The sequence below is a fragment of the Rhinopithecus bieti genome, unplaced genomic scaffold, assembly GCF_001698545.2.
Source record: "Rhinopithecus bieti isolate Rb0 unplaced genomic scaffold, ASM169854v2 scaffold_4134, whole genome shotgun sequence".
Taxonomy (NCBI): domain Eukaryota; kingdom Metazoa; phylum Chordata; class Mammalia; order Primates; family Cercopithecidae; genus Rhinopithecus; species Rhinopithecus bieti.
Genome location: NW_016804265.1, coordinates 38,739 through 49,520, shown reverse-complemented (window position 1 = coordinate 49,520; position 10,782 = coordinate 38,739). Strand labels below are relative to the sequence as shown.

The window sequence follows — 10,782 nt, the reverse complement described above, 5'->3', positions numbered from 1 at the left end:
ATTCTAAATTAGTGGCTGAGCAAAACATATGTATATTCTGGCCACAAAAAGGCTCAACAGAATAATTTTCTACTTCAGACAAATCCTGGAAAGCAAGTGTGGTGAAAAGATCCCAAGGTGTCCCCCGCAAAATTCTCACCTCCTGGTATCTGTTCTTTTGTATAATCCCCTCCCCTTGAGAGCAGACAGAACCTGTGACTTGCTTCTAACTAATGGACTATGACAAAGGTGATGGGATGCCACTTGTCTGAGTTGACTGGAGAGAGACACTCTCCTGCTGGCCTTGAAGAAGCCAACAGCCATGTTGTGAATTGACTATGGAGAAAGCCATGTGGAGGGAACTGCAGGAGGCCTCGAAGTTGAGAGCCTCAGTTCTAAAATCACAAGGAACTGAATTCTGCAACCAAGTGTTGGACCTCCACAGAGGTCTCCAAGCTCCAGACACCTTGATTGTGGCTTTATGAAACTCTGAGCTGAGGACCCAGCTGAGCCATGTCCAGACTCCCGAGCCACAGAAACTGGGAGATAATAACTGTGTGCTGCTTTAAGCCACTAAGTTTGTGGTAATTCATTATAGAGCAATAGATAACGAATGCAGCAACCAAGAGAGGGGGTGACCATCCCAGTTTGCCTAGGACTGTCTGAAGACTGAAGTTCCATGCCCCAGGAAACCCTTCAGTCCTGAGCACCCCAGGTTGATTAGTTGCCCACCAATAGATAAGTATGAATAATAGAATGCCATAAATACAAAACATGAGAAACTTGCCTATACGAAACAAATAGACAGTCTGAAAAACCCTGGAAAGGAACCAAACCCTCTTTTTAAAGTTATAAATAGGCCAGGCGCGGTGGCTCACAGCCACAGGCGTGGTGTAATCCCAGCACTTTGGGAGGCCACGGTGGACGGATCACCTGAGGTCAGGAGTTCAAGACCAGCCTAGCCAACATAGCGAAACCCCGTCTCTACTAAAAAATATAAAAATTAGCCAGGCATGGTAGTGGGCGCCTGTAGTCCCAGCTACTCGGGAGGCTGAGGCAGGGAGTATTGCTTGAATCTGGGAGGCGGAGGTTGCAGTGAGCCGAGCTTGTGCCACTGTACTCCAGCCTGGGCAACAGAGTAAGACTCTGTCTCAAAAAAAAAAAAAAAAAAAAAAGGTATAAATAATTAGCAAAACAACCCAAGATTTCCTCAAAACCAATTATCTACACCCTTAAAATAGACAGCCCCTACTTAGGGGTGTGAAACTAGAACAATGTTCAAATCCATCTTGTATTCCTGGTCTTCAGTTGGTTACTTTTCAATCTCCCTACAGGTTTCCCAACTATTCTAAATCAGTTCTCAAGCATGTCTATCTCCATGACAGCCAAAGGCTTGACAGTATTGAACCATTATCAGTCTTGCCATTTGACCATAGGCCACAGGTACCTTTTCTGGCCAACCTAAACCCCTGCATGTTTCCATTTCCTTCTTCCCACCCTGGTTCCTTCCTTAAAGATAAGCCCTATGAACCATATGATATTTGAGACTTGCTTCCAGATAACAAAGGGGAGAGGGAACAAAGATAGAAATGTAGATGGAATGGAATTAACCATGCATTGATAGCTGTTGAGCCTAAGTGGCAAGTGCAGCAGGGTTTAATGCATTATTCTATCTACTTGCTTATTTAAGATGTTCCATTTTAAAAGATGAAAATGGCAGGGTGTGGTGGCTCACACCTGTAACCTCAACACTCTGGGAGGCTGAGGCAGGAGATCACTTGAGCCCAAGAGTTTGATACCAGGCTGGGCAATATAATGAGACACCATCTCCACAACAAATTTAAAAAGAAAATAGCCAGGCTTGCGTGCCTGCACCTGTATTCCCAGCCTAACTCGGCGGACCTGAGGCAGGAGTGGCCTGGAAACCCGGAGGTGAGGCTACAAGGAGTCATGATCAGATTGCTGCATTCCTCAGTCTGGGGTGACAGAGCAACCCTGTCTCAAAAAAAAAAGAAAAAGAAAAAAAGATAAGAAAAAGAAAGCCCATGAAACGTCAATTAATTAGCCAAACATCCCCCTAGCCACAATCAGAATATAAGTGGCCAGTTCTGCCATCTATGAAAGGGTGTTCTTATTTTCATACACGTTCGCAACAGTCCTCAGTCATGCTGACATTCTATATAAATAAGCGAAAAAATGCCAACCTACTTCCCTTCCGGCATGAGGGTCTTACTGGCACTGTAACAATGAGTCATTGAAAACGGTAAGTGAGTAAAGATTTTTAAAATGGAAACATAAATGAACTGAAGCCTTACATGCTGTCAACAAGATGAATTCCAAAAACATAACAATGGGAGGAAAAGGCAAGTTGCAGAAAGGTTACACAGAATCAATATTCCTCAAGTTAAGCATCCAGAAAATAATATAATTTGTTACTGAATGATTTATATATACACAGATACTACTATATCCACTATACATACAATAAAAGTAGAAATGAAATCTTCAATCATGCACACCAAGTCAGGACTCTGGTAACACTCCAGGTACGAGGAGGGAGGGAGTGGACCAGAGAGAAGGGTGGCATAGAAGCCTTTCACTCTAGCTCGGGACTGTTTTACTTATACGGAGCTGGTGCGATCACAGTTATTTCTGGGGATTACTCTCTAGTTTTACATGCTTGAAATATTTTATTACAAAAGAGTCAACAAGTAACTGTTTATGCAGAGGTACTCCTTTTAACCTGCAATGGTTTATGCTCTAGGTATCCTACATCTGCTGGCATTCATTCTCTTTTAGGAAAAAAAGTAACACTGTCAGATCTAAAACAGCATATATGTTAATCCTAGTTACGTTGTGTGTTGTGTGGTGGTGGTGTGTGTTTGGTTTTGGTCTGTTTTGTTTTGAGGATGGAGTTTCACTCTTGTCCCCCAGGCAGGAATGCAATGGGCGTGATCTCAGCTCACTGCAACCTTCGCCTTCTGGTTCGGGGAGCAATCTCCTGCCTCAGCTCCTGAGTAGACTGAGATCTACAGGCATGCCACCACACCAACTAATTTTTGCTACATTTTTAACTAGAGATGCGGGGGGGTTGTCGCTATGTTGGCCAGGGCTGGTTCAAACTCCTGACCTCAGTGTTGTGGGATCCGCCACTCGGTGCCTCCCAAAGTGACTGGAATTACAGGCATGGAGCCACCGTACCCAGCCCTTAGTTACTGTTTTAATATGCTGGCCTCTATTTCCCTAAAGTATAGTTATAAAATTATACGATCTAAGATGTTAAAAAATAAGTTGTAATTGTCATTTACATTTTAAAATAGTTCTAGCTAAATCTAGCAATGAGCTAAAGTTCACAAGATTGTCTCTTTACCTAAATTCTTAATGATAAACAATGCTTCAAAAAATCAGGAAGACGCCTTCAGGGAAGACTCCTCCCCAAAGGGTGAGGGCATGTTTTCGTGCACAGATTTTTACAGTATCTTCTACTTCTTCACAGCTTTGTTTTACTTATTTACCTCAATCAAAGCTGCTTAAACAATCAGGGACAACATTTACTGGTTTTTTTTTTTTACCTTCAGTGATTTTCCCTTGATATGGAAGCAAGTGTTTATAATAATTATTCCCCTTAATGTCCAAGAATTAACTACGATAAAATGAAACACATGGGGGGATGAAGCTGCGAAACATCATTCTCAGCAAACAACACAGGAAACAGAAAACCAAACACCACATCGTTCTCCTCATAAGTGGGGAGTTGAACCATGAGAACACATGGAACAGGGGAGGGGGGAAATCACACGCTAGGGGGCCTATTGGGGGGCTGCCATGGCTGGGGGGAGAGATCGCATTAGGGGGGAGAAAACCTAATGTGCATGATGGGTTGATGGTGCAGCAATCACCATGGCACATGTATACCTATGTAACAAAACTGCACATTCTCCAAGTGTATCCCAGAACTAAAGTATAATAAAAAAATTAATACAGATGGATCTGGAGCATATGGTGTACAATTGACATAAGTCATGTAGTTTTACATGAGCATGAAAGAAATGTAAAAAGATAGCACAAAAATTGATCTTTTATATATTCTTCTGTTCTTGGCTTTGAAAAAATAATGGTTCTCATTTTTGAATTTTTAAAAGGAAAACCCATAAAGATGTGTATATGTTGAAAATATTTTAAATGAAAACCAATTTATAATGATGACTTCGAATATACACAGCATTCCAAGAGACTGACACTATCCTAAAAGATAGATATTATAAAGTGGTCTGTTAATTCATTACATCAAATACAAAATTTCTGCTTTAAGGTAGATTTTATTTATTTATTTATTTATTTATTTATTTAATGAGACAGGGTCTGACTCTCTCACCCAGGCTGGGGTGCTGTGGTGTCATAATGGCTCATTGCAGCCTCAGACTCCTGGGCTCAAGGGATCCTCCCACCTCAGCCTCCAGAATAGCTGGGACTACAGGCATGCCCCAGAGAGAGGTAGGTAGAGGGTGTGTGTGTGTGTGTAGATGGGGTTTTGCCATCTTGCCCAGGCTAGTATTGAACTCCTGGGCTAAAGCAATCCTCCAGCCTCAGACTCCCAAAGTGCTGAGATTTACAGGTGTGAGCCACTGGGCCTGGCCATAGCCTATTTTAAAAGGTCTTTTGGTCTCTTTATAGAGTATTTATTTCCCTGTGCTGACTTATTTTAAGAGCAGGATTCTAGCACTAGGTGGAAAATGGCAGAATGGAACACTTTTAAATTAGAAAAAGAAAATATGTCTATGAACAGGTAATGGTTTTGTTTAGTATTTCAAGACAGAGCAACAAATGTTAGAGTAGTTGGTTTCCCAGGTTATGAAGTATTTTGTTGGTATTCAAAGGCCAGCATTTTACTAGAAGGCAAAGTGTGTGGTGAGAATCAGGTCTCGGTTTGACAACGTATTTGGTTTGGGTTTGACAGGCTTATTTTACTTCATTTTGATACAGGGTTTTGCTCTGTTGCCTAGGCTGGAGAGCAATGGTGCGATCATAGCTCACTATAACCTTGAACTCCCAGACTCAAGCAATTCTCCTGCCTCAGCCTCCAGAGTAGCTAGGACTACAAGCACATGCTACCGTGCCCGGCTATTTTATTTTGTGTAGAGACAGGGTCTCATTATGTTACCCAGGATGATCTCAAAGTCCTGGCCTCAAGCAATCCTCCCATCCTTGGCCTCCCAAAGCACTGGGACTACAGGCGTGTGCCACAGCACCAGGCTGACATTTTATTTTGGATGTTATATTTCAAGTCTTTTCTCAACCAAATAAAACTCTGAAGTGTAAAACATTTGCATGGGAACATAAACTCCATGAAGACAGAGATTATGTTGGATTCACTATTATAACCTCAGCACCTAGGATAGTACCTGACATACCTCAGAAACTCATATACGTTTTCCACCTAGTGCTAGAATCCTGCTGTTAAAATAAGTCAGCAAAGGAAAATAAATACTCTGTAAAGAGACCAATTCATTGCTGATGGGAATGCAAAATGGTACAACCACTTTGGAAGGCAGTTTGGCAGTTTCTTATAAAACTAAATACACTCTTACCATACAATCTAGCAATCATGCCCCCTTGCTATTTACCCAAATGAGTCAAAAGCTTATATCTTGCATGTAACAAAAAAGCCTACATACAGATGTTTATAACAGGTCTATCCATAATTGCCCAGACTTGGAAGCAACCAAGATATCCTTCAGTAGGTGAAATTGTAGTACATCCAGACAATGGAATATTATTCAGCACTATAAAGAAATGAGCCACCAAACCATAAAAAGACATGGAGGAATCTTAAGTGCATATTACTACATGAAAGAAGCCACTGTGAAAAGTCTATATACTGTATGACTCCAACTATATGACATTCTTAAAAAGGCAAAACTATGGAGACAGTAAAAAAAAAAATCAGTGATTGCCACATGTTAGTGGAGAGGGAGGGATAATCGATAGAGCACAGATTTTTAAGAGCAGTGAAACTATTCTGTATGATACTGCAATGGTAGATCCATGTCATTATACACAGAATGTACAACATCAAGAGTGAGCCCTAATATATAGACTTTGGGGAATAATGATGTGTCAATGTAGGTTCACTGATTGTAAAAACTCTATTATTCTGGTGTGGGATGTTGAGAGTAGGGAAAGCTACTGGTGTGTCAGCGCAGGGGATATATGGGTACTCTGCTAAATTTTGCTGTGAACCTAAAACTGCTCTGAAAAAAAAAAATAGCCTATTAAAAAATATGTTAAGGCCGGACACGATGGCTCACGCCTGTAATCCAAGCACTTTGGGAGGTCAAGGTGGATGGATCACCTAAAGTCAGGAGTTCGAGACCAGCCTGGCCAACACGGTAAAAGGCTGTCTCTACCAAAAATGCAAAATTTAGCCGGGCGAGGTGGCATGCGCCTGTAGTCCCAGCTACTCGGGAGGCTGAGGCAGAAGAATCGCTTGAACAGGGGAGGCGGAGGTTGCAGTGAGCTGAGATCACACCACCGCACTCCAGCCTGGGCAACAGAATGAGACTCCATCTCAAAAAATAAATAAATAAATAATAAATATTTTTATAGACCATTTACTTGTGGTAAGACTGCAAGATTCTCATTCTTCCTGGAACATTATTATGGTAATCTTAATTGTATGCTTATTAAGAGGAAAACCTGGTTGTTACCATAGAAAATACCAGGGCTGGTTAGTGCCTCCAAGATTTGAGCAGTTATACCTGTCGGGGCACTTAAATCTCAACTTACAGGTTCCTGTTTAACAGGGAAAGGATAAAAACATCTATGTTTGTTTTAAAGAATGGCTAATACACTGATAGGGTAATACAAATTAAAGTGGATGGAGCATACACACACACCACCACCACCACCAAAGTGATCGGTGAAAATTAGGGGTCTGCTGGTTGCTGACTTTGTTTGACTCTCTTAGGATTACATGTCCGGGATGCCTTCAATGTTCATGTTCACCTGTACCAAGAATAATGAGTTATGGTAATTTTGTTGGATTGAAGGGGGATGATGTGTTTTGCTTTGCTAGCCTGAATAAAGGAGCTTCAAGCTCTGAGAGATTTACTCCAAGCAATATTGTAGGGATGTCCCCTTTTGCCAGTATCTGAAGCAGTCTTTTGCAAGCAGATTTCAACTGGACATCAAAAATATAATCTCATTCACGCACAGGAACTGTGCCTTGGGTCCTTTTAAAACCATATGTACCTCAAGAAAGCATGGGTTCTAACATCAGGAAATCCTTCTTCCCAATTCCCAAGGAGGCATCAACCAACATATTCAGATTTACTATACCCACCTCCTCTTATCTGATGCATTACTGACAACAAAATAAGCCTTAATAGGTACCCAGCTGTCACTTACTTGCTGCATAGCCTCAGTCAATTATTCCTCTTTCAGCTGGGAAGCAGTTACAGCATTGAATAAATGTATTATGCTCGGGAGTATTCTGAGGGCCTCAAGTAATAGTCACGGTTTGTGTTTTAAGGCACTGACTTTCTCTTCACCTGATCCAGCTCAACTACTCGTCAGCAATGGCAGAACTGTCTGTATATCAAGGACTTTTTTAGGGACGAACAGCCATGCTAAGTTCTGTGAATACTAATTATATTTTCAGAAATCCCAAATTCAAAAGGGTGAAAGATTACAAAGTGTTTAAAGTTACGCTCACAAACATAGAGCAGTACAAACACTCTAGCAATATAAAACGCAGTCTTAAGTAAGTTCTTTAAAAATACGTATGAACACAATGACATTGCAAGTGAACCATAAAACCCTCAGTTCTCCTTTGAAACTAGATTTTAAAATACCACTTGCCACTCTAAATATTCCATTGGTGTTAATAACATTCATACTATTGCTTTTAGGGAAAGCTTCATTTCACGTTTTGAACCTGATATTAACAATCTTATCACCATGAAGTGCTGGTGACATGAAATGACAGACAAAGGCTTATCAATTAGTCTTTCTCCAAGCTCCAAGGAAAGCACAAAACAAACACAGCGCCTGGTATGTATCATCCCCTAGTCCTTTTCCAAGTATAGAACAGCCAAAAGGTGGTAGCTATGACACCCCTTACCTTTCAATTCTATTTCAAGTCCAAGTAATGATAGATGGGAAACTACAGCTGTTTCCCATGGTGGACTTCTGAAGTCCACCTCTAGCCTCGAATGGGAAATTTGGTTTTGACTTGACAAATGTCCTCTTGCAGTCCCATGTCCCTGTTCTGCAACTTGTCATTAAGGTTTTCGATTTAATATTAATATTTAGAAATATGTTATGGGCAATTACATATCGTAGATACGTATATATCACAACTACATAGAGAGGACAACATTCAGCCCTGGGCCTCGAACCCTACAGACACACACACCCTTCAGGTTCAAATCCCAGCAAGGCACCCCGACAGCCCACTCAGGAGAGGGAGGGGCAGGAGCAGCGAGCAGAGGTTAAACCAGGCGGCAGCCAAAACAAACACCACTTCCAGAACAGGACAAACTTTGGGTCTGGGCGGCTGCAGAACCCCAGAAATGGCCGGGGGAGGGGAGGGAGTGTCAGACAGTCTCAGGGAAGGAAGATGGGGAGCGCGCACCCAGCACTGACTGGGCGAGGAGCTGAGCTGCGGAGGAGGCTGGTGTCCCCCGGGGACAAGGGCGTCGCCGCCATCCCCGGCTGCAGAGTTCTCTGACAACTGGCCGAGGCCTCCGGGTCCCTGGGGGGCAGCCCTGTCGCCCCACTCGCAACCTCCGCCCCCGCAGACACTGCCCTACAGACCCGCAGGGACAGGAGGCGGAGGGACCCACCTGGTGCAGCGTCTCGGATGGCAGCTGCGACGCCCGAAACAGGTCAGCCACGGGGCCGGCGGCTGCAGTGGCCGTGCCGGGGGCGACTCTGGCGGCCTCGGGAGGCCCAGACCCGGGGCCCCGCCCGCGGCGCCGGCACAGCGCGCGAAGAGCTCGGAGTAGCCACTGCTGCTCGCCCTCGCCAGGCAGCATGCGGTGGCTGCCCAGCCAACAGGCCACCCGCCGCTCGCCGCCGCCGCTCGCCGCCGCTGCCGCCTCCATGGAACAGACAAGGGGCGTCGTGCGGAGCCCTGTTACTAGCTGAGGTGCCGCTGCGTCCACCACCAGCCACCGGCTCCTGGCCTTCAGCGCAGCCGCCGCCGCCGGCCGCTCCACCCCACGCCCGCAGCTGGCCGGTGCGGCCGCTCCTCCCGGCGGGCGCCGGCCCGCCCCCGGGCTGATGTTGTGCCTCAGCTGCGCGGACATGGAGACAGGGCGGAGCGGCAATCACAGTCTGAGATCTCGCACCCGGCTCCGCCCCCGCTCCGCGCTCTGCCCCGCCCAGCGCCAGGTAACTAACCCAGCGCGCTGCCTGCCCTCCGCCCGTCACCTGCTCCGCTCCCCAGGAAGGCGGGCTCCGTGCCTTTCCAAGCCTACCCTGCAAGGGAGCGGAGTCTTTGGCCATCCGCCCTGGTTGGGAAGGGCGCATCTAGACCCAACTGGAGAAAAGCTCTTTTCGGGGAGCAGGGAAGGTCGTGGTGTTTCTCGCCAGAAGGCTGGGGCAAGTGTGGTGCCCACACTACGCCATGCCCTTTCCAGAAAAGGGACAAGGCATGGGAAATTAGGTTTCCTTTCTTCCATAGCAGTAGTGCTTATGTCCTAAAGAGCTGGAAGACACAGACGTCTGTACAAACAGGGTCCCACTGACCCCAAACTGTTCAGTGGGTATTGGAGTTAGGGCACCTCTTCAGACATGGCTCAAACCAGGAGTTGAGACTTCATAAGGAATAGCATCGGTTACTCGTAAATACTAGAGTAGTAAAAGACCCATTTTGCAGATCATTTGGCCCAAACCCTGCTTTTACATAAAAGGAAACTGCCATGTTCACCTTCATTCCTTCAAAACTAGTTGAATATCTCGTATGTAGCAGATTTATATGCTAGGGCCTGAAAATACAAACCTCAGTAACAGAGGATCCTCACTCTCCACAGGAAGCACTTATTTTGGTAGTAAAACAGGAATTTTTTTTTAAGTACAAAACTTTTCAAGTTCACGCCAAAATCAGTGCGAGAACTCACATCTTTCCATCCCTGTCCATGTCCTCCTCTCTCTCCATTCCTCCCTATCCTAAAGCATACACACTATATTTTTCAAATGTGCTTGCTTCCCCTGGCTAGTACTCTAGCCTTTTTTTTTTTTTTGAGATGGAGTTTCGGTTGCCCAGGCTATAGTTCAATGGCACAGTCTTGGCTCACTGCAACCTCCACCTCCCGGATTCAAGCAATTATCCTGTCTCAGCCTCGTGAGTAGCTGGAATTACAGGCGCCTGCCACCATGACTGGCTAATTTTTGTATTTTTAGTAGAGACGGGGTTTCACCATGTTTGTTAGGCTGGTCTCGAACTCGTGACCTCAGGTGATCCACCACCCCCACCTCAGCCTCCCAAAGTGCTGGGAATACAGGCTTGAGCCACTTGAGCCCTCTAGCCACTTTTAAAAGAAAGTCCAGGCCGGGTGCGGTGGCTCATGCCTGTAATCCCAGCACTTTGGGAGGCCAAGGCAGGCAGATCACCTGAGTCCAGGAGTTTGAGACCAGCCTGGCCAACATGGTGAAATCCCACCTCTACTAAAAATACAAAAACTAGCTGGGCCATGGTAGTGAGTGCCTGCAGTCCCAGCTACTTAGGAGGCTGAGGCAGGAGAATCACTTGAACCTGAGAGACGGAGGTTGCAGTGAGCCAAGATCGCACCACTGCAC

General features: G+C 45.0%; 1 protein-coding gene across 1 annotated transcript in view; it reads right to left on the bottom strand.

Annotated features, from left to right (window-relative positions):
• REPS2 (RALBP1 associated Eps domain containing 2) overlaps positions 1-9,290 on the bottom strand; it is a 208,626-nt gene extending 199,336 nt beyond the window's left edge. The window contains 3 exon segments of the mRNA XM_017867491.1: positions 8,826-8,947; positions 8,950-8,986; positions 8,988-9,290. Of these exon segments, the coding sequence (XP_017722980.1) occupies positions 8,826-8,947; positions 8,950-8,986; positions 8,988-9,290 (462 nt within the window).
• Between the last annotated feature and the right edge of the window lie 1,492 nt (positions 9,291-10,782).